The sequence below is a fragment of the Clarias gariepinus genome, chromosome 21, assembly GCF_024256425.1.
Source record: "Clarias gariepinus isolate MV-2021 ecotype Netherlands chromosome 21, CGAR_prim_01v2, whole genome shotgun sequence".
NCBI lineage: Eukaryota > Metazoa > Chordata > Actinopteri > Siluriformes > Clariidae > Clarias > Clarias gariepinus.
Genome location: NC_071120.1, coordinates 13,394,741 through 13,419,181, shown reverse-complemented (window position 1 = coordinate 13,419,181; position 24,441 = coordinate 13,394,741). Strand labels below are relative to the sequence as shown.

The window sequence follows — 24,441 nt, the reverse complement described above, 5'->3', positions numbered from 1 at the left end:
AACCAGGTTTTAAATAAGTAAGATTTTTCTTACGCTTTTTAGTAGAAGTAGTACCCTGGGGAGCTGGGTTAATATGGTGGTCTCTGCCTGAGGCTGAATTTATGTGGGCTTTCCATTGAGACACAGGTGTACCTGTAAGTATCATTACACTATATTACAATATAATGTCATTTATCCATCCATGAAGACCTCATAGGCCTCTATATCTGTTTTATAGGAGATTTAATGAAATTATTGCTCAGTTAAGGCTCAGTGAAGCACACATACATTACAGACCTTTGCTGCTCACTCTGCAGACTTTTCTGGTTATGTGATCTTGACATTTTATTTCAACCAGTGGACTTGAAGTCATCATTTCTAGTCTCTGCCGCTGGATCTTTGCTTTCAGATTATCAAGGGCCTTTGATTTTGGGGAGCCACTTTTCAGTAGGTCCATACGGTTGGCCCTCGTTGGTGAGGTGAGAGACAGAGCACTACTTTGTGGGGATCCTTGGATCTGAAACTTGGCCTGCTGGAGAGGAACTCCTTTTGTCCCATCTCTGCACGTGTCTAGCGGAGGTTGATCTTTGCGTGAGATCTCCAATATAAAAGCAGTAGGTAAATGTGGTTCAGCAGGTCCCATTTCACACCACATTTTCTTAGGACTGAAAGACAAGAATAGTCTGTTAGCCCAACATTTGTTTATATGCAAACAACTGAATAAACAAAACTTTTTGTTTACTTGCATTACTTAACCAGGCTTAGTGTGCTGTACTTTCACATGGTTATCACTCATTGCATTCATTTGTTCACCTTGAATCAACTTAAAATGTAACCTTTTTTTTCCAACTGAAATGTGGTGATGAAAGCTAAAAACAATATGATTAGGACAGTAGTGGCTTAATAACTGAGACCTGGGGTTACAATCAGAACGTCACAGGTTCAAGCCCCAACACTGGCACAGAACTTTTCCTCTCTGCAGAGATGATGCATCATAGATGACTCTGCTTCCTAACAAGCTACGATGTGTATGAAATAATTTCAATGTTCTGTACTAAATTACTGTCATTTATGAATTATAATGAAAACAACATTGGTAACTACTCTCTCTCTCTCTCTCTCTCTCTATATATATATATATATATATTGGTGGGTTTCCTCCGGGTACTCCGGTTTTCTCCCACAGTCCAAAGATATGCAGGTTAGGCTAATTGGTGTTCCCAAATTGCCTGTAGAGTGTGAATGAGTGTGTGAGTGTGTGTATGTGTGTGCCTGGCAATGGATTGGCACCCTGACCAGGGTGTTCCCTGCCTTGTGCCCTAAGCCTCCTGGGATAGGCTCCAGGTCTTCGTGACCCTGAATACAGGATAAAGCGGTATAGAAGATGAGTGAGTGAGTGAGTTCATGCGCGGTTGTTAAAACATTTCACTGCATATCACACTGTGTATGACTGTGTATGTGGCAAATACAATTTTAATTTGATTTGTTACTTTGTTATGGATTTTTTTGTGTTGTACCTTTGTTATGGATTTTTCTGGGACAAAATGTGTCAGTCTCCTATACAGTCAGGTCGATAAATTTCTTAACAATTGTAAGGTTTTTTTTGGCTTTTGGCCTCTGTACACCAGCAGATTGAGTTTGAAATGAAACACAAGATTTAAGCGATATCAAAACTTTCGGCCTTAATTCAAGGGTTTAGACCGTCTGTTTGTTTGTTGACTTTTTGCTTACAGTCTTGCCTTCTTTAAGTAAAAAGCATACTTTACTTCACCATATGTTCTGTGTCATTATCTGTAATATGAAGCAATGTCCTATTAGCTTTTCATCATTTGGCTGGATCTAAGCAGAGTATAGCCCTATAAGCTTCAGAATTCATCCTGTTACTTTTATCAGCAGTCAGGTCAGCAAAAAACACTAGCATATAGCTCTGGAAAAATGTAAGAGACCCTTGCAATTTACTTCAGAAAACTTCTGGAATGTTATTATACCATAACACGTCATATTTTGACACGATGGCATGCTTTAGATTGTTTCTTTCAGTCTTCCTATTTTTCTCATTTATAATTTATTGTACATTTAGTATAGTCTACAGCTAATCAAAACTGTTGTATAACTGTTCTATTTAACATTTATATTTTAAATATATTTAAAAATCAAAAGATGAAAAGTTACCTTGATATCTCAGAGGTCGTGCAGAAGGCATGAAGAAACCTTATCTTGGGGTGGAAATGGTTTTAACTAGCAAAAGCTCTACATGGTTTAAACTCTACCTCCCCTAATCTTGTAATTCTGATTGATTTCAGTTACACTGGTTTCAGTATGTCATGAACCGGTTCTGTTAGAATGTTTGTCATGCTCTCTCTTAGTAACAGTGTCCTAGCACGGCACATGCTCAGGTCCAGCGCAGAAACTTGCAGCCAATACGGTGCCATTCTCCTCACCTCATTGCCTTTTATTAACCATCAGCCTCATAAGAGTGTTCATTTCAAAACCAAATGTCTCTAATGTAATGTAATACAATGCAATCTCGGAATCACTGAAAGACTGTTTGTGCCATGATTCCTGTAGGCATGCAATAGTGGAAACTGGATATATCACAGCAATTCCCACAACCACTCAGTGTGCGTCTCATTCACATCTATTTTAAAGCCTGTGCTTTCTCTGCCCTGCCCATGCATGTACCACACAGTGTTTTTTTGTTTTTTTTTAAAGCCATATCAATCTGCAGGTATGAACCATACTATAAATATGGTTTACATGCACAAACCCATATAGAGGTTTTAAATGTTCTCAAATTGGTTTGGTCATCTTCAAGTGCATCCAATCTTACTACTTTAGAAAAAGGTTTAGTGCTGACATTTTAGACAAGAGAGTCTTTACTAAATTTGTCCTGTACTATAGGAGGGAGCAGCAGGTTCTCCCGGTAAAACACACCAGAAATAGGGAAAAAATCGGTTCAGTTAGGAATCGCAGTTCGTTTCTGCAGCAATACTCCAAAATCGAGTATTAAAAAAATATATACAATTTTACGTTTATAATAAAAATGACTCGGTCAATCTGAGCTGGCCGAATTTCAGTTTGACTGGCTGTGAGTGGTGATCAACTGATCAGTCTCAGATTCTCAGGTTCTGTACAGAACACAAAAGCTTGGAGCTTTTGTATCACACAAAATGGAAAAAACAAAACACATTTTATAAATCTCTGTGAGCTAATTAGTCCCAAATCAACTTATTGCACATGAATACACCTATCACAAAAAACCCACTCACTTCTTTATCAGTGTCTATACTGCTTTATCCTGTATACAGAGTCACGGGGGACATGAACCTATCCCAGAAGACTTAGGGCACAAGGCTGGGTACACCCTGGACAGGGTGCCAATCCATCGCAGGGCGCACGCACATACTCACACACAACATCTTCATGTCTTTGGACTGTTGGAGGAAACCAGAGAACCCAGAGGAAACCCAGTAGGCCCGGTAGAAAATGCAAACTCCATGCACATGACCCAAGATGGGAATCAAACCCAGAACCTAAAGGTGCCGCCTCCCAAACCACAGTAAGTGCTAATTAGTCGAAAATCTCTTGTATTAGAAGCCCTGCGTGCCCCTGTTAGAGGTCAAGTTAAGTTTTAAAACTTTGGAGGCATTAGAGGTGGTAAAACATTGCTATTATTTTATAATCCTACAAGTGGTAAACTCTACTATTAACATATTTTCATGGCATGTGGTAGAAGTGAAGGAAGTTTGTTTAGAAAAAAATATTATTATGGCGGAGAACAGACATACAGTACATGCTCAGTTAAATACTGAACTCTTGTATTTGAGGTTAGTTTGTATTGTTTAAATGCTCCCCATGGTTTTTATGTAAGAAAATTGTTTAATAAGAAATGGGCTAGATTAAATTAAACATTAAACTTTTTTAAAGGTTTAAAATTGTAACGGGGGGAAATGTCATATCGAATTGGAATATTCATAAAATCGTAAAACCTATAGAATCACAATTTTAATCAAATCAGCACCTGGGTGCCAAGTTAATATTGTATTATGAGGCTACTGGTGATTCCCATCCCTACTGATCCTGCAATTCTTTTTACCTTATGTTTTGTGTAGAAGTACCAGCTAACCCCTGATGCCTCATAAAGACAAACCCAAAGAGGAGTGGAGAAATAACTTGCTTTAATAAATCTCTTGAAGTCTTAAAGTAAGTTCCTGCATCCCTTATAACCAGACACACATTTAAAAGTGTTCCATTAATGGAATCCATGCAGGAAATATACCTTTGAAGAAAATGAAAAACATAGAATACATTCAGGTATTTCTGATTGCAAATAGATCGATTTTGTGTGTTCTTGTTACAGCATACTATAAGTGTCGCACTGCAGACATAACAATACATAACAATCAAAATATTCAGTTCTTGTCCACTCAATCAAGCAAACAGCAGTGGGTGTCTGCACACCAATCACACTGTGACTATTCAATCTGCTCACCCACACACAAATACAAGTGTTTACAGAGTCTATGCAGCTGGGCCACAGTACGTTGATGTATGAGAGAGAAACCAAAAGCAGCTGTGGGTGTGAATGTGGTTGTGTGTGTTCAGCATGCTGGATGGACAGCAGTGAGACAGACACAGAACTGAGGACCAGCAGTAACAGCTGCCCTGCTGGCTGGCATGCAGAGCTGAACTAAGGGAATTACCAAGGAGAGAGAGAGAGAGAGAGAGAGAGAGAGAGAGAGAGAGACTGCTCTATTTCTCCCCAGGGCTTTCTGAACGGATGGGCATTCATCCATTCAATTCAGGCAAGGCCCCAGGCTACAATGTGTTTCTTTGGTTTCCCCGGTTTCAATCATTATTGTCCACCCCCACCCCTTTGCACCATGCAGCAGCAACTCAAGTTTTCATCAATCACTGTGTAAAATAATGGAATAAATGTTATAAACCATGGACAATCAACTCTAAAGAATTAATGTGTGAACATTGTGAAACTATAGAAAAATGGGTACAGGTTGTACAGGTCCTTCAGTATTAATAAAGAAGACATGATGTTCAAGGAACGCCAACCAGACAATATTTGCAACTGTAGGCATTTGATAGAACATTGTCCTTGTCTTTATCTGTCTCTCTTCAGTAAACCTGTGTGCGTGCATGTCTAGCTGTCTACAAGTGTGTGAATACACAGGAGCAAGATTTGGGAAGTGAGCTGCAGTTCCTATAGCAACCATGATGTAAGCTGAGAGGGGCAAATGCGCCCCATCAACCCCCACCCATTTCTTTTTCTTTCTCTCCCCCTCTAAAAGAGACACAAACCCGCTCATAGGAAAACTGGGTGTGTGAAAATGGCAAGTGCACCACGCGTTTCTGGATTATAAAGATCTCTTTCATCTTCTATTCTATTTTTTACATTACGGAAGAAGATAAGCAAGCTGGGAACCTCTGCTCAATAACAAACACGTTTGGGTGTCGGGCAAGAAAGGTGTGTCTATTGTCTGCCTAGGAATTCATTCAGTCTATGACTGGGCTTTGGCATCTGAGGCTATTCAGGGCAAAAACAGCCCAGTGCAGCCAGTACTTGTGTGAACCTTAGTAGCTCTTATTTGAACTTTTAAAGTTGTGGCAAAGAGATTAATTCTTTATATAAAATCATCATTTTATATCATTTGTCATGTTTAGGCTATGTCATTTTATTTTTGATTATAATTCAAATTCTAGTTCATAAATGTATGTTAAGCTCGTATAAATCTTGTATTCATTTGGAATTGTTTCATGGTTTCAAACTTCGTTGGGCCTTACTGAGTGCATCATGCCAACTCTAACTAGGCTCTGTGACCTAGTTTTAGTGTTAACATAGCACACAATTTTATAGAAACTAATTATTGTTTATACAAATTAACTGGAGGTACAAGATTAAACTTTTCATATAATAGAAAATGCTGTTCTCCAGTGTCTTTGTCAAACTCAGATTTAACAAAAGTATCTAATAAAATGTTTATGACACATTTAATCTCACAAATTACCACTAATACCTTCAATCCATTTTGGTTAGCAGGGGTAGTTTGACAACATGCCAAAAAAATGTACACCTTTTCCCCATTAAACCAAATGTAACTGATTATCCAAGGCATGATTTAAGTCTGAAGTTTTACTTTTTTTATGTTTTTAACATGAGCTATGAGGGAAATTCTCCAGTTTAGCATGATATTAACTGCATATACAAATAATCACATATGCTCACAACCATTTCCAAGATATAATTAACCCAATTAATGGCTTTTTGAACATTTGGCATTTTAGTATCTGCATAAAATAGCATTTTTTTTTTCTGAAACTGTTATCATCCTAATCTAATTTCCACATTTGATTCTTACTCAAACTGAAATCAAGCTATGTAATGAAAAATAAAGCAAATATTCACCACTGCTGTCTTTAGCTACGTGACCTTTTTTTGTACATTTATATGAAAAACAGCACACCATACATTGCCAGCAACAATAGAGGCAAATCTATTTTGATTTTCCGCTACATAAGCTATTCATTGTGTATATGCGACTATACATTCTCAAGAAAAAGGGTACAAAACTGAACCTTTCCTTGTCACTAAAGTGGTACTTCAGTAATACAATGTTTGTACCTAGTGTGCTTCTTTGCCTAGAAATGTACATGTAGTTTATTAAAGCTTTACTGTAAAAACTAACTGGAGGCCAAGTAGGTTTTGACAGTATATATTAGCCTTATAGCAACTAAATAAGCAAATATTAAGCAATTAAGCAATCCTAGCTTCAATTGGGGTAAAGAGGAAATACTGAATTATTATTATTATTATTATTTATTTGTTTGGTTATGCTACATGACATTTACAGTTTTAGTTAGAGTATGTCCTAGCTCTAGTCAGCAGTTTTGTGAACAAGAAGCAGAGCTACCAGATCTGTAATTTCTCACGTCAAATTTCCTTTTGACATGACCACAAACATTCTTACCAAGGCCCAATCTTTATAGAGTATATAGAGTAGGCCATTTGTCTGTCTATTTGTCTCATTTTATTTATCATATTCTTCCCTTTTAAAAGCCAAGGTCAGGGCTGCCCTCATGACGTCTCCCTCTTCTCAATCCTCTGTGATTATACAAGCAGCCACATGGAAAACCGGCGCTGTCAGCATCTTCCACAACCCAATGGCCAGCCAGGAGAGGCCCCAGCTGAAGCGCGGTCTTCTGAATGTGAGTCTCCATTGCTGTCAGATGCCACCTCACTAATCTCCCTCAACCAAACAGAGGAGTTGTTTGATCTGATAGCCAGCTCACAGAGCCGCAGACTGGATGATCAGAGGGCCAGTGTAGGAGATCAGCTGGGCATCACGATAGCACAAAACAGCATTGGTCATCTTTGTGAAGCCTGTAATCCACAAGAGCTTAGTGACGAATTCTTTAACATGCTCATAAAATATCAGGTAAAAACTCATTGGGCGCTGATGTGTAAAACTATTTATAACATTTATAATTGATTTACTCATACTAATATATTGTTTAACAACTCAGAATATATAGTCAACACTATATAGTATACACTATATGGCCAAAGATATGTGGACGCCTCACTATTATATTCATATGTGCTTGTTGAACATCCCATTCCAAAAAAGTTAGAATTAATATAGAGTTGGTCTACATAAGTGATCTAATTATAAATTCTCATTATATTTTTATTCCAAAAGTATTAGTCAGGTTAAGTTTGGTGTTTTGTTCCATACACTTTTATGAATACAGTACATATGCAATGTCACTTTGTGCACAGGGGCATTGTTACAGTATGCTGTAGCATATTTTGGACCTTGTGTTTCCAGTAAAGGTAAATCCTAAAGTAAGGCCATATAAAGATATTGTTGGCTTACAACTTTGTGGCAACAGTTTGAAGAAGGCTCTCATATGGGTGTGATTATTATGCGTCCACATACTCTAGTTTTGGGCATGTAATGTATTATTCTATATTATTAGAAATAGAAATTAAAGTAAATATTGAGTCTCTTTCTCAATTTGTCCCAATGTGTCTGTCAGTCATCCCGGATCAATGACCAGAGGTGCTCACTCCCTCCAGTTCCGGATCCAGATGAGGACTTTTTCAGTCTCATTCAAAGAGTACAGGCTAAACGAATGGATGAACAGAGAGTCTCCTTCCATCCTGATGAAAATGATGCCACAGACTCTGAACCCCAGTCCAAGCCAACCAGTTAAAGACTGTGGTATTTAAGAGTGAAATTTTGGTGCTGTGTTTAAGCACTGACATTGATAAACTGTTCTTGGTATAGATCTCTATACTAAGGTCCGGGTGGACTTTGGTGTAACTAGTTGACCTCAAAACATGGCCCAGATTTGTAGCATAAAGTCTGGAACATTTTTTATGTTAAAGCACATTTTTATGTCTTATCTCTTCACAGGTCTCATTAACAGGTCCTTTGTGCTCTAACATGGCCAGTTTTGTGAGTTTAAATGAATGTATTACAATAGGAAACATTGCCAATTGTGTATGTATCTATTAGAAAACTAGCAACTAGAAAACAGGCCTAAAGATTATTAGACCATTAGACCATGTTGTCTGAGGGAATTGGGAACGGAGTATGCTCTATTTGTTTAGATTCCAAGTGAACAAACTACTATGGAAAATTAACATGTTAATAATTTAAATGGTAATTATACTAACTTTCAGTGTCACAACTGACACAACAACTGTCACACATTTTCAAGTCAAGTGAAAAATAATTCCCCACCTGTAGGTACTGTGAATACGAATCTATTGTTTCATAGCAGAGGGAAATGATAAATTTTGCATAGGGTAACCTCTCATGGGACCCCAGGGTCATTTGGCTTCAATAAACTCAATATACAATAAATAGAAGGAAGACTGACAAAAACAAATACTTAGCTACAAAAGGCACACATTGATAAGGAAAATAAATAAATAAACAAATAAAAATATTAAACTAAAGGTGAATTATGTTTTTGAGTAAGGATTTATTGCGTATCTTGTTCATTTAACATGTTAGTAGTGTCTTAAAAATTATGATGCAACATTTTCCATGTTTCAGTAAATAAATAAGTTATTTAGTACATTTGTTCATGCTATAAAAAGACATTATAAGATTAATACACGTTACCTTTGGCCTCTACAATAAAAAGAGGTGATTAAAGTGGTGGCCATTGGCTTCCAGACATTTATTAAATTGTGGGCTTGGTCAAAGAGTTCATTGGGATTGCCACACCTGCATTTTCAATTTCTTCTCTAAGGGCCAGCAGTGTAGTGGGTACCTTCAAGTAAAAATAATGGTCCTTTAAATCTCTTGCTGAAACTCCACACCAGACATTGACTCCCAGTAAATTGACTGCTTTGTTCACATTAGGATTTTCTGGTGCCTAGTAAACACAATTATGTCGGGTTCACTGTTCCATTTAGCTTAACTTAGACCACACAATCTTCCTCACAAACTCCTCACCCTCGCCTACCATGTGTTCAAACCACTCACAAACTGCTTTCTTCAATCATGATCGTCTTCATTGATTGCATGTACAGTAACAATCCTGGGATCTTTGGTAAGCATGTGAACTGTTCCAGCACCATAGCTGAGGAAGCAGCACGTGTTGTTGTGCGATATCTGCCAGATTTTCTTTTATGCACATCACACACGGTGCTTGTTTTTCGAACTTACCACGGATCTGTGAAATTGTCAGGTGTGTTGGAGGTTCTGTTCCAAACTCACACTTCATTGTTGTTGGACTTCACCAATATTCTCAAATTTTAAATACCACTTTTAAATGGTCTTATGATCCTCAATCGATTCCCCCCCAATTGTGTATAGATTTTTGGAGGGCTCTGTATATGTAAAGTCTGTGCCCCCTATAGGTTTATCAAACAAGGAGATACTATTTTAGTTATAGAAAAAACCTTAAATGAAACATTTTGGCTTTCTCTTGATTAGTCACGTGTACACTGATGTAATATCCAGAGATTTTTCTTCATTAAGAGAATTAAGGCATTTGCCTTAAGTAGAACAGAAGTTATGTCTAAAAACAGCATAATAACACTCAAAATGTTAATATTATAATATTAATCCACTGCTATGTTAGTGTTGTACTCGAATTTGGACAGAGCCGTGACACACACACACACACGCACACACACACATTCGATTCGTGGAGAGTGCGTTGCCAGTTTTAGTTGGGGTATCGGCGTGGACAAAAAAAAAAAAAAAAAACAGGAAGTATGCCTTAATAATTCATTTTTAAGATGTGTAAATTTTAAAACAATGTAAACAATAGGCAACAGTCCTAAAAAAACTAATTTAAAAAAAATTGTCACAGGCCAAAATGTGAAGTATATAAACTTTACATTTTGGACTGTTGTTAATTGTTGAGGGGTTAATATGAGGGTTGCGTAAACGTCAATCTGGCAACCTTGAACAGAGCCGACCGCTCCATCAGGCGCTCATTCACGCGCGGACTGAGTTGACTTCTGTTACAAGATACGTAAAGATGAACACCAACGACTCCAAGGAGTATCTCTCGAGACGACAGATCCCTCATCTGTTTGAGGTATGTATTACAAAACGAAAACAAAAAAGTTATCCGAAGTGGGCTATTTTATGTGTATTATTAATATTATTATTATTTGCATAGGCGAGCACTGATCACATGACACATCCGTCTTTGCATATAAGACATAAAAAAGTTATCCATGGCAAGGTTTCTATGTGAGAGGTTTAGTGCAGTAATAAACATAAAAAGTGACAGTCTGTTTTTATATTGATGTTGGAGCTTCAGCCATCCTGCGTGATGCATTTTGAAATAATGCAGGGATCACTGATTTATACTTCATCACTATTGTCCTGGAACATGTGCACATTTTACATTTTAAAACGGATGATTTATTAACAGATCATAGACTTGTGTCTCTTCAAGTTGTCGCTATGGTGATCCTTGAGTGGGACTCTGATTGCAGAGCCTTTAGTCAAAGTTTGCATGCAAGTGGCAGGTTCCTCCTCTGAGAGTGTAAAGGAGGCTTAACTCTAAGAGGTCTCGTGTAGATGCATACAAATCACATAAAATGGATTTAGATGCTGGTAAACACATGCAGACATAAAGTGAACTCACTCAATACAAAACAAATGCTTATTCCACACAGTACTTTGTAAGGTTGTATAACTCTTAGTCAAGTAAGAGATAAAGTTTTTGCGTGCACATGCTGGACCAGGCAGGTCAGTATTTTTGTGCCATATCTGAGAATATGAAAGGATTTTGTTTTTTTGGCAATAGGTAAAGATTGAAAACTCCACTCTGGCTGTCTCCAAGGCAACAAGCTGCTGATGTACCTCGTGTGAATCATTGTACTTACAAAACAAAGTATGAAAGGACAAGAATAAGAGAGTAAGAGAGAGAGAGAGTGGAAAAGAGGAAAGTGAACAATGATCTGGTATTCACCAGGGGTTACTGGCATTAATGAAGATGAGTCTTGTGTAGGCACATTATACAGGTAGACAATAAATTTTACTAGTCACTGTTAATTACATCTACAGTACACATTTATTTCCCACATGCACAAGACAATATGTTGTCCAGAATATTTAGTAATTATTATTAGTTTAAAGTATTTAGTTAAAGTTTAAAATAAAAGCATATTATAATTCAAAAGTCCAACTTGGATCCATAAAGGAAATATTACTTGAGTTGCAATATACTGTAATAATACAACTATTTACAATACTCCATAAGAACCCTTGTAACCCGCAGAGATGTTTCTGCTCTAAACTGCTCAGAACTAACATTCTAGACAATTGTATTGTTTTTATTCTGAAAACCCAAATAGGTTTTAAAAAGAGAATGTATTATTATTATTATTATTATTATTATTAAGGATGCAGGCAGCTCTTTTCTTTCACCCTGATGCCTTATTTAGTAGTTAATTGTTTCTCAAGCTGTGTGCTCAGTTTATTTACATGTTTTAGCATCATAAGAAGAAAATGCCTGATTAACACAAGGGTTTCCAGTTCTCCTCTCTAAGAGCAGTCCACAGCACAGCTGTGTGGGCTGAATAGAGTGGGCATTTGCAATTATCATTTTCTCAGCTATGCTTTTTATTCTTCTTTTTTCATCTTACCTGTCTATGTCTATCAAGAGCTGGCCAAGAATCTATATGCACTAATCTTTTCAGGCATTATCTGTTCATGTTGTTTACTTTGGTAAATGTGTTGTGAAAAAAACCCCAAAAGTAATGAAAATAATGTCATCTGGATTTGTGGCATCATGGTGGCGTAGTGTTAAGTGCTGTGCCATCACACCTGGAGGTGTTTGATTCTTACCCTGAATCTGTGTGTGTGGAGTTTACATGTTCTCCTTATGCTTGGTGGGTTTCCTCCGGGTACTCCATTCACCTTCAACAGTCCAAAGACATGCAGATTAGGCTAAATGCCGTTCCTAAATTGTCTGTATTATGTGAATGAGTGTGTGTGCTCTGCGATGGATTTGGCACCATGTTCAGGGTGTACACCACCCAGAGACTTCTTGGATAGGCTTATTCTATATAATAATATTAATATATTAATATTAATATTAATTAATAATATGTTACCTAAATAACCTTAAATAGTAAGTCTTATAGCAGTTCTGTAGATAATATCCTTCAAGGTTTGATAGATGTTGTATATTTATAAGGAATATTTTATTAATACAATAAATACTGTATTACCCTTTTTTTAAGAGCATGTTGACTGGCTTGATGTATCACCGCCCTGATGATCCTTTGGGCTTCCTGGAAAACTGCCTGCAGAAAGCAAGAGATCTGGGAGGTCCAGAATGTGTGGCCTGGGACACCTTCATCATGCCAGATCGTAAACCACTCCCACCAATTACCAATGCCCAGGGAAAGAAAGGCCCCTGCAAGCTGGGTAATTCTGCTAAATACAATCACAAGAGGCTAATTTATGCTTGTCATCTAATCAATACAATGTCTTTTCAAAGACGCTGAAAGCATCAAGTAACTGTTGCCAGCAATCAAAAGGAAAAAACAGTGGGATGCATGTGCAGCAAAACATTCTTATGGGCTTTTTGGGAATCTGGGTGGAAACAGCAATATGGCAGAAAATATGAAAAACAAAGAATCCAATTATAAACATGCAACAACTAGATAAACTAAATCTTACAAATTCTTAGAAACAGTTCATAATTAAAACCAGATAACAATATGACGATGGTCAGAAGCTACCCTGCCCAGCTAACAAGTCACCACCTGGATTTAACTCAGCAAATAGGTAAGAGCCTTCCACTGGATAATTACTGCAGTGATTAATATTGTTCAGCTGGCAACAAGCTATTTGACCGTAACTAATGCAGTGAGTAGCTTGTCATTTCTTAAACAACCATGACAGAAGACATATCCTGTGGTTGTGGCAAAGATGTTACTCTGTTTCAGAAAGTTAATAATATGTAATAATAATTTGGTTAATAACTGTCCAATGCATTATTGAAACCAGGAAGAATAGTGGTGAAGCATCAACTTAAGGAACATTTGTGGTCAGAATGGTTTTTAATGATCGTGATCTGAAATTAAATCACAAAAAACAAAAGTAGAACTCATGGGTTTGTTTATTAGTGAAGGTAAGAAAATTTCCACAGCTGTGTAACATTAAGAAAACCACTTATCATTAAGGCTAATCAGAAAAATAGGCTACAATTTGCTAGGGTGCATAAAGAAAGGACTGTAGAACATTGGAAAAAGTTAATGTGTATACAGATCTACCCTGTTCCAGAGTACATCAGGGTAAGAAGAGAGGCGGATGAAGTGATGCACCCATTATGCCTAGTGCCTACAGTATAGTACTAGCCTGTGGCTATAGAGTTACGATCTGTGGTTGCTTCAGTTAGTCATATCAGCAATACTATGTGCCAAAAAAATGAGGTCAGCTGACTATGACTATACTGAATGACCAGATTTTTACATCAATGGATAGATTTTAAATAGCTGTCCAACTCTCCTGTCCTTAAAGATCTTGGAGAGAAATTAATGCGATTTTGGATGGAAATAAATATTGTGTGTTGTGTGCGATAATCAAAACAAAAGACAGTCCAACAAAATATTAGTGTGTGACTTTTTTTATTTTTTATTTTTTATTTTTTTTTGGGGGGGGGGGGGGGAATTTGGATCTGTTCAAAGTTGGATTTTTGTTTTTGAGATTTTTGTTTTTGAGATTTTGTAAAGAGTGATTAATGCAAATTTGCATGGAAAAAAAATCTATACTGTTGTTCCTTTTGCCCACATGATGGACTAACAATGCAGATACATAAAATAAAGCAGCCACCAAGAAAACAGTATTTTAAGCCCCACATATTACTTCTGCTCCAGCCTCACACACACGTCCATTAGAGTGTCCCTGCTTTGCTTAGATTTATTTTTCACCCATATAATTGGTTATTGACCAGTCATTTGTCTGATCAGCTGTTATCGTTTGATATATTTTACTTTCCACAGATAGTGGTCCTGGGCCTGGGCCTTACCGACGCTATGACAGATTGCCTCCCACTCAGGCTCAGTTTTCCATTGAAAGTGATTCTGACATGACTGAGTGCTCTGGTCTCATACAGGAATATGATGTTTTTGACCCATTAAAACCAAGGCCACACATCATATTCATCATAGGTGAGGGGGTTTGGGTAATATTTCAGGGTAATACATTATACACGGTACTGTGCAAATGTCTTAGGCACATGCAAATAAAGAAGCAAATATTGTATGCCTTTAAAAACTATAAAGTAAACATTAATTAACGAAAGTCAGCATTTAGCGTGATGATGCTTTAAGAACCCTTTATTCTCTGGTACACTTTGTGCAGTTTTATAAGGAAATTAGCTACTAAGTTTATTGAACATCCCGCAGAACCACCCACGGTTCTTCTGATGACTTTGACTGTTGCACTTGCTTCTATTTTTTTGCATGCAAAACCCAGCAACTTCCGTTTTGTTTTTTGACTGAAAAGTGGTTGCTTATATAATGTGCTGCTTGCTTTTCCAGCATACAAGTACTTTTCTGTACCATTTTGCTTTGTGGTGGATAACCATTGTTTGGAAATCAGAAATGTTTTTGTGTTAACTTAATAATAAAGTCATCAAATATTATAAAAACAATTTATAGGAATTTATATACTAAAACACAGACTGCATAAGACTTTTGCACAGTACTGTACGTTTGCAGAATCCAATCTCAAAGGATAACTGTAGATATATATATAGTGATCAATTTCAATCTTGATATTGTAGCTCTTAGTTCTTAGTCATTTTCTCTCCATAGGTGGTCCAGGGAGTGGAAAGGGCACTCAGACGGCTAAAATAGCAGCTCATTATGATTTTGAGTGTGTGTCAGTGGGGGAGATTTTAAGAAACCAACTGCTTCAGCATGCTCCCAGTGACAGGAAATGGGAAGTGATCGCTCAAATCATTGCCAACGGAGAACTGGCACCTCAGGTATGGTGCTGTGTCTATTCTGTTACTCCTGTACATCTGCACATTCATAAAGTTAACTAATTTGGGAGCAGGACTATGAATAAACAATATGCATGTCCTGTACTGTACGTCCTGGACTTTTTGTTCCCTAGAATTGTTGCTCATTTAGTGGTAGTTTTTTCTCACAGCATTCTGTGTATACTCTAGAGACTGCTGTGTGAGAAAGTCCCAGGAGATTACTAATTTCTGAAATACTCAAACTAGCCCATCTGATACCACTATCAGTGGAACAGATAAAGTCACTGTGGTCATATTTTTTATTCTGATTTTAAATTTGAGCATTAACTGAAGCTCTTGACATTTTCCTGCATGATTTTATACATGGTGCTGGTTACCCATGATTGGCTAAATAGATAACTGCACAAATGTAAAAGTGTACAGGTGTTCAATGAGTAAACAAGTGGGTGTATGTGTGAAATACATGCTAAAATACACTAGTTGGTTTGACATAATTTGATTATTACCAGCAATCTTATCTAATGTTTAACTCTACAATTAAATTTTGTAAGATTTAAGAAAACATATAATAAAATAAACACTGTACACTATGTATGTACAGTAGAACCTTTTACCTTAAACGAGCAAGTTCTTGACATACAAGTAGTACATATTCGCCTTGTCTGCCAAGCGTCACAACTGAGCCAATGGTTCCTTCCTCTCTTGTGCTGCAGGATTATGGGTGTGTGCAAAGCATTTTTCATTTTGTGTCTAAGTGTAGTGACTGTTGTTTAGTAACTGTACTGCAACAACGGCCCTGTTGTCCCACACAGTAGCCCTCCTCCTCTCCTCACTCGTCTTATCTCAGCCATGATTCTTGAAATACAAGCATGTTTCTGAAACGAATTACTGTATGCTCGCAATCCAAGGTTTAACTGTATATAAGTAAAAACTTGAGAAAACTTGAGAAAAACGGCTTTACCAGGGAACCTATCCTCATTTCGGTGATATCAGAAGGATATAGCAGGAATTAATTTGCTGTCATACTGTGTGCTACAGTATAATGCTGAAAGTTCAATATAATGGAAAAGGTGTTTAAGTTGATATGAAGCCAACTTTTGTTGTTGGAGACTTAAGTACAAAACATTTTTGTTTTAAACTATCCCAAACTATTGAGTGACTGCAGTCAAAAGTTGTCAAAAAAAAAACTGCCAGCGTCAACCAAGTCCAAGACAATCTTAATGGTCCAGTGGAAGCGGCCCCAGTCACTAGACACATCCCAAGCCGTCCACATAGAGCCATCCCCAGCATCGAGCCAGAGACATCCGTGTGAAAAGAACTCCACCCAAAAGTGGCGCACCAGGATGTCAGACATGTGTGGGCAGAAGGGGCCGTGATTGCTAAACAGGAGTGCCAGATGAAGCTCAACTCAGAGAGAGATAGAGAGAGAGAAAGAGAGAGAAAGATAACCGTTAGATATACTCACAGTCTCATAACAAAATAACATAACAACATAATCGAAGAGATCACTAGAATAAAACATAGGCATGATTGCTCTTAGGGAATTAAAGCAACCAGTCACTTCACTGTCAACTTTCACATAATCAATGAGAGTGGGGAAGACAGCTGCCAAATATATCAGTTCACCTCTAAATCCATGGGTCCCGAAGAACTGCATCTTTAACCCAAAATAACAAAAGTCTTAGTAAAATAAATATGTTTTCCATCCTAGAAGAGACTGTGTATGAGTCCTAACTATTGTAAAGGGGTTTGAAGCATTAGCGGGACCACAAACACAGACATGAGGTGAGGTCTTAGAAAAAAGGGGGATCTTATTTAGAAAAAAATAGGGAAGGAAAAGGGTTTAATGGGGAAGGATGGAAAGAAAGGGAAGGAAAGTATGTGAAGGTGTGCACAGCATGTGCAGGTCTGCACAGCATGTGCAGGTCTGATGGCAGTGCCTAGTCGCAGGCAGAGTGGCAGAGTATGCCTGTGTGGGCATTGGTTCCTGTGGGCATCTGAGCACATTTTCTTTCGCTGACTTGGCCAACCAACCCCTTTCAGCTCTCCACCTGGTGCGTCCTCAGACATCCAACAGCTGGGTGGCTTTCCCGGCTGGGAATAAGGGTGTTATCAAGGGTGTAGCCTTCGCGGGAATATGAGTGTCGCAGGAGCTTGTGCAGTGTTTTCACAGCTGTCCTTCATCCGATGAACAAATGGTTACTGTCAGTTTCATCCCCTTGAAGTCCCTGGGACGCGTTACATCACCCCGCTCGCATACCACTCTCTGTAGAATTCCAGCACCTTATTTTTATAATGCAGGGAGAAGCCTGCGATCCATTAGTGCTAATTACTTTGCAGCCGTGCACACCTCACCTTTGCACACCTGCTGAAGCGGAGACCGCCTACTTAGTGAGCCTACAGAGTGAGCGAGGAGCGATAACAGATTGTGTGACACCACTGTGACACCATTAAATGGATGGCTATTTCATAAACTTGCTCACTGTTGTTTTCATAATATTTGGTACTGACAGGTTATATATTTTTTTGTTATTTCATTAGAGTACAACATTTGTTAATATACAATGACTGATGGCATTAATCACCATCTGAGATTAAATTCTTAGGAGACCACAATTGAGGAGCTCAAGCAACAGTTCATCAAGAAACAAGATGCCAAGGGTTTCATCGTGGATGGATTCCCACGGGAAATATCTCAGGTGTTCACCTTTGAAGAACAAGTGAGCAATTCACTAAATAGGCAATCTTGTTATACTATGCAATAACGTTTTCGGTTACTGATAGCATTAAAGGTTTAATTAGCAAATTGAATCATTACCCACAACAATGCTCAGAAGCCCACTGACCATTGTTTAAAATATGTTTTAATCAGAGATGGACTTATTGGCAAAACGTTTTGTTTTTGATATTGTGTGTTATTAGATTATTTCCCTGTAGTATATGAAAGCAGTGCTAATAAGTAGTGGAGATAATTGTTGTTTTAAGTTTCTTTTGAAATTATTAAAATAAGGTTTCATTCCTCAGTATGTTGTTGGACATCAAAACAAAGTAAAAAAAAGACACAGATACATGAAACTTTCTTAATACATGTTCTCCTGTCAGATTGGCTCTCCAGATGTAGTGATCCTACTAGCTTGTTCTAATCAGCAGCTACGCCAGCGCCTGGAGAAACGTGCCCTGCAGCAGGGTCGGCCTGATGATAATGCTCATGCTATTGAGAAGCGTCTTGAAACCTTCAAGCACAACATAACCCTCATAGCCAAGTATTACCAGGAGAGAGGACTAATTATTAGGGTGAGAGCTTGAACTCTGTCATAGTTCGTAACATTTCCAGGACTCATTGTAAATCCAAAATGACATTCTAAAAACTGCATTTCTTTCTTTAGTTTTACTACAGTTACCAAGTCATTTAAAGCAGATACTGATGAACATACTTTTAAATTGAATAACTGAATATTATTTTAAGACAACAAGGGTTGTAGATGTTTAATAAGTGTCTGTTAAAATATTGCTAGATTTGCTTTTATAAATAATTCTCTCTTAGCAGTTTCCAAGGCTGGATGATGGAAAGCAATTATATAAATTTAGCATGACAATTTTAAATATAAATCATGTTGTCATCAGGTTGATGCAGATCGAGAAGAAGATGACATTTTCACAGACATCAAGGCTATAGTGAAAGAGAAACTGTTTTCAAAGGAAGAAGGTAAATGGTTCAAACTTTTATGTTACAGACCATTTTTTTGGAGATACAGTTCCTAATTTCTATTCCATGCTTCCTTTGCAGAATCAAAGGCTTTTTAATTGTCATGGCTTCCACAAAACATTTAAAGGCCTCTCTGTGATGGACCCTATTTATGTATTATATGTACCTATATTTTATGCATTTAAATATAATTTTGTTTAAATAAAATTTCTTACAGCCGACTTGCTGCATGCTCTCTAATAGGCATGACTAAGAACTGTTCTTAAAAACAACTGTACTTGCCAGAACCACCAAGAAGCTTTAAATATTTGTGAAGATGAATTTTCATTTTTCAGTCTGCTCTGCTTTAACCTGTGTTTTATTCTTATAATATTTATAATAAATTTCTAATGTCATAAAAAGTAAATGGTTGGATTGTGTGCATGTTATTTTATATAAAGGATATAATAAATAAAGGTTTTATCTTTGGTCATGTCATGACAGTGAACAACTTATGTAAGAGTAGATAAAACAGACAACAGACAAATGTCCCTGCTTTCATTAATGATTCTTTGTCCAGCTGAGTCTCTTACTCCTAATAACCACTCCTCATTGGACATACTTTCAATTGAAACTTTATTAAGAACACTATAATAATCCTGGGTAGGGCATTTGCTCTAAAAACAATTCTCCTCAATCTTTATTAGCATGGATTTCACAAGTTTTTGGAAAGATTCCATTGACATTCTGATCAATGTTGAGAGGATTGTATCACACAAGTGCTGTATTCTTTTAGGTTTATTTTCATGCTGTGAATCTATCACATCACATACTACTTACCACTGTGGTTATACACTGACCATCCATAACATTAACACAAACGCTAGGTGAATTGAATAACATTGATTTATAATCATACACCAGTAAAGTGGTGACAGGATCATGGGCACCCAAGGCATGTGGAGAGCAAAGGCTAACCCGTCCGGTGCAGTCCCACAGAAAAGTTAATGTACAATAACACAAATTGCTAAAATAAAAAAAAGACAATGTTGACCGTGATAGAAAGGTATCAGAACACTGAGTGGATCATAGCCTGTGGAGTACAGAGCTTAGCAATCACAGGGACCAGAACCATGTGGCACAAAGGGAACAGACACAATGTTGGCCATAATGTTTTGAGTTGTAGTGTTATGACTGATCTGTGTACTGTATAAAGCAACGACACACAGAAATGTAGTAAAGTATATGTAAAGATGTTTCCTGTATGGTGTAGTGGAGTAAAGGTAGAAAGTATCTTCAGATACTATTCAAGTAAAGTACAGATATGTAAAATTTCTGAAAGTGCAGTAACAAATTCAATCTACTCAGTTACCTTCCAAGTCTGTGATTGATTGTTATAAATAAGCCTGAAAAGAACAAATGAAATCTTCCCCACACTTACTCCATTTTTACAAGTCTGGACTGTTAATACTAGGCAGATTGTGTCCATGGAGTTATGCCACTAGCACCAAAATCTGACCCTAATTTGTGTTCAATTCCTAACCGCCCACTTTGGTAAGCCTGTACCCACTGCACAAGTTGAAGTTGACATCGTCCTCTGCTGTTATAACAAACTAGTCGGACCATAAACACGATTGTCTAATTAAAATAATTTCAGAGAAATTGAGAGAGGTCTCTGCCAGGCTGAAAATGTTCCTTTCTACAGAGCACAATAAAATAAATAACTCAATAAAATAAATAACTAAATAAATATTTAAATAGAATGCTGTGGAATTCTCAAACACTAGTTTTCAATGTAATGTAAACTATTACATCCCTCCTCCACCACCTTCACCATAATCTTATCCTCATGAGAATGTTTTTTAGGAGAATGTTGTTCGTCCTTTAAGGTTGATTCCAGAGACTTGGAGTACAGTATTACTGTAGATACTTCAAGTATCTAAACTTAGTTAAAACTAAAAGAAAATGAACACCACTGTTACAGTTATTCCCTTAGTGAGTGTTTTATTGATGATGATGATGATGATGATGATGATGCCATCATCATATGTTTAATGAGCTTATACCAAGACACATTATATAGGGAGGTTTTTGTAGCAAGTGCTAACCCAGCACCTTCCTAGCACAACCTGGTATTTTCTGTTTAATGTGTCACATGTCTGTACATCTATTCGGTATAAACATAAAGCTTTAAGCCTGTTTAAATAAGCAATATTACCAACACTTGTTTTTAGATTTGTGCATCCTTCCATTTTTTTATAAACATGGACACAGATTCGCCAAGCATATAAAAGTTATGCAATTTCTTAATTTAAATGTCTCCCTGTGTTTTGGTAGGTGTTACACTAGATGGCAGACTTTTGCTTTGCTGAAGAAGCTGTAGCGCATAATCAAACTTTATAAAGAAATATTTATTAATATGTAAGTTTGTTGAAAGAGATATGGGTTATATAAAGGGTTTTTATCTGGATTTTCAAGATTATCAACTCTGAGAATAAAAAATGTGAACCCTGTAATTCAGATAAAGCAACTGAGATTTTATGAAATGCATTCATATTTTGGTTTGATTTAGAACGTCATTGTTCACAAGGCCTGAATCAAATCTACTGTATCAGTGCTGCTGTCTCAGTGAACAATGCTGTTCCTCTCAGAATAGCATCCTACTTATCCTTATCATTCTTATCAGTATGGCTGCCTGTGAACTGACAAACTGACACAAATCATGCCACAGTGCAGTCAAGTAACGTCTCCTAATTGTGTTCAAATAATAATAGCATACACAGTCAAGCACTGCCTTTATCTACTTCAACTGGCCATATATAAGTTCACATTGTACAATCCATCACACATTTGCACAATTTGTCAGCCCACTTTCATCCATTAATGGACAATAATAGGTCTATTGCTGACTATTAATTTGAGTGTTGGACTTTCTGCAGCATAAGAGTGACATTGACGTTATGTTTAAAGAACACATCAGATAAATATTTAATTCTTAATTATTATTTGTTTTTGGAATTAAATGGTAAGTTAATTTTTTAGTGTGAGGTTTGTGACATGGCATGTGGAGTATACAAAAAAAACATCATGGGTTGTTTGGGAATTTCTAAAATACACTTTACTTGAAAAAAACCTTTACCACGAATAAAGCATTTTTCTGTTATATATTAAAAAATTTTTTTCCAGTGTATAAAGTCATATGAACAAAATGGCACTGGTATCTCCTGCTGGAAAAAAGTCTGCTGTTCCTTAACTTCTCCTTATACAAGCCTCAATGTCCTTGATTTCATATTGTCTCATGCTTGATCCTTTGTTACTTGCTCTCTTTCAACATACTTTAATGCTAATTTTACTATGGAGGGTAACCAGATAGGTTGTGCCTGTATCATAATGGATCATATCAAGCATTCCTGTGTGATCTAAGTGTCACTCCAGTCTATTTTAATTCATCTCCATTTATAGTCGGCCAATGTTCTGGTTCTGATAAATCTTATCTCATAGTGTCTGAGGCCTCTATAAAAACACAAGGCTGGCTCTTTTAGAATGCTCTTTACTCCATCTGCTGATTCCTGTCTGCAACCCGTGAGCACCATGGGGCCGAAAAAAATCGAACCCAAGAAAACAGAACCCAAGAAACCTGAGGCTAAGAAGGAAGAGACTCCTGCACCTGCTCCTGCTCCAGTTCAGGAAGAACCCAAAGATCCTCAGCTTGATCTGAAGAATATTGTGTTGGAGTTCTCTCCTGACCAGATCGAGGAGTTCAGAGACGCCTTCACTCTATTTGATGAGACACCAACAGGAGAGATGAAAATAAGATTTGCGCAGTGTGGTGATGTGATGAGGGCTTTGGGTTATAATCCCACTAATGCTGATGTGCATGTTGTTCTAGGGAAGCCCAAGGCAGAGGAAATGAACAGCAAGTTGTTGGACTTCGAGACCTTCCTTCCCATGCTGCAGCACATCTCCAGAGCAAAGGACCAGGGTACATTTGAGGACTTTGTGGAAGGCCTAAGGGTGTTTGACAAGGAAGGCAATGGCACAGTGATGGGCGCTGAGCTCCGCCACGTTCTGGCAACTTTGGGTGAGAGAATGACTGAAGACGAGGTGGACCGCCTTATGATGGGGCAAGAGGATGCAAATGGGTGCATCAACTATATCTCATTCGTCAAGCACATCCTCTCTGGATAAGCTGGAGTGTGTCCTTGTGTGACTCTGACATCAGCATTCAAAGGACATCTAGAAGGAAAAGTGGAGAGTAATGAATTTGAAATAAACCTGATTTCTCAACTCTCTTGTTTTTCTCCTTTTATTTTTTTAGGTTACAGTCAGGGTAACTACACCTTAAACAAAGTGCTTAGTTGGTGCATTAATAAGGATCAGAGAAGCCCTTTTCATGAAAACTGTTTACAGTAGTGCTAGGTAGTAAATCATTTCCCACCAGGTAAGCAACTGAATAGACTAAGAACCTGTGTTCAAAATATGTCTTTGAGTGTCTTTAAAATGTATTAAAACAGATTACTAAGAAGCCTAATATATCTAAAACTAGTTTTAACAACTGCTTAGTAATACCAAATAAAACCATTTTTATTACATTTATTTTTCTACCTATATATATATATATATTCAAATATATATATATATATATATATATATATATTAAAATATATATATATTCAAATATATATATATATATATATATATATATATATATATATATATATTTGAATAACCTACTGTATATTCAAATAGCCAGGATATGCTATGAAAGCATCTAAATTGTACACCAGAGTTTGTCCTTTAGCAAAGAACACAATCTGCAATTGTTGTTGTCCTAAAAGCTTATCAAAATGTAAATCATTAGCAAAGCGATTCAACTATGTGCACTGCTTTTCTCTCAGGTCGTACAATGCAAATGTTAATCTGATTAAACTCTACCAGTGCAACTTTCTGAATGCTTCTAACTCCCTACAGCCCCAGTCAAGCACTGGGAATTCAACTGCTTTGAGTGCATTGTAAATATAACATTGCTCTCTCAAGAGGGATACTTGCAGTACTTAACGTGAATCAATATACAGCTGCATATTGTTCCCTGAGGAAATGGGGGCTAATATTTCAGTTATGTTATTTTAGAGATAGAGAATGTAGATTATGCAGACAAAACTTGACCACTTCCACTGTGAATTCCACCTTGTTTTTTTCAAAACAGGCCTTCAGGCTTTCTTTGGTGAAAAACATTTTTTAGATTGTCCTTTTGTCAATTTCTTTTGAAAAGGACAGACATT

At 37.2% G+C, this 24,441-nt stretch overlaps 3 protein-coding genes across 3 annotated transcripts; all 3 read left to right on the top strand.

Moving 5' to 3' along the window:
- The first annotated feature begins 5,307 nt into the window (after window positions 1–5,307).
- Window positions 5,308–8,903, top strand: gpsm1a (G protein signaling modulator 1a). Its single transcript, XM_053481504.1, has 3 exons — window positions 5,308–5,458; window positions 7,049–7,427; window positions 8,032–8,903. Exons 2-3 carry the CDS (start codon window positions 7,116–7,118, stop codon window positions 8,206–8,208), a joined length of 489 nt encoding a protein of 162 aa, XP_053337479.1. The 5' UTR covers window positions 5,308–5,458; window positions 7,049–7,115; the 3' UTR covers window positions 8,209–8,903.
- A 1,575-nt stretch (window positions 8,904–10,478) lies between these two features.
- ak5l (adenylate kinase 5, like) lies at window positions 10,479–19,525 on the top strand. Its single transcript, XM_053481499.1, has 8 exons — window positions 10,479–10,560; window positions 12,722–12,908; window positions 14,489–14,656; window positions 15,305–15,477; window positions 18,081–18,194; window positions 18,577–18,768; window positions 19,099–19,180; window positions 19,262–19,525. The coding sequence occupies exons 1-8, from the start codon at window positions 10,501–10,503 to the stop codon at window positions 19,276–19,278; spliced, it is 993 nt and encodes a 330-aa protein (XP_053337474.1). The 5' UTR covers window positions 10,479–10,500; the 3' UTR covers window positions 19,279–19,525.
- Window positions 19,526–22,713: 3,188 nt separating this feature from the next.
- Window positions 22,714–23,446, top strand: cmlc1 (cardiac myosin light chain-1). Its single transcript, XM_053481026.1, has one exon. The coding sequence runs from the start codon at window positions 22,751–22,753 to the stop codon at window positions 23,345–23,347; it is 597 nt and encodes a 198-aa protein (XP_053337001.1). The 5' UTR covers window positions 22,714–22,750; the 3' UTR covers window positions 23,348–23,446.
- The last annotated feature ends 995 nt before the right edge of the window (window positions 23,447–24,441 follow it).

Bases quoted from the DNA above. Each gene is read 5' to 3' on its own strand.
- gpsm1a (XM_053481504.1), top strand. From the start codon at position 7,116: ATGGAAAACCGGCGCTGTCAGCATCTTCCACAACCCAATGGCCAGCCA. The intron at 7,428-8,031 runs GTAAAAACTCAT...TGTGTCTGTCAG, and splicing joins ACATGCTCATAAAATATCAG to TCATCCCGGATCAATGACCA.
- ak5l (XM_053481499.1), top strand. From the start codon at position 10,501: ATGAACACCAACGACTCCAAGGAGTATCTCTCGAGACGACAGATCCCT. The intron at 14,657-15,304 runs GTGAGGGGGTTT...TTCTCTCCATAG, and splicing joins ACACATCATATTCATCATAG to GTGGTCCAGGGAGTGGAAAG. The intron at 18,769-19,098 runs GTGAGAGCTTGA...TGTTGTCATCAG, and splicing joins AGAGAGGACTAATTATTAGG to GTTGATGCAGATCGAGAAGA.
- cmlc1 (XM_053481026.1), top strand. From the start codon at position 22,751: ATGGGGCCGAAAAAAATCGAACCCAAGAAAACAGAACCCAAGAAACCT.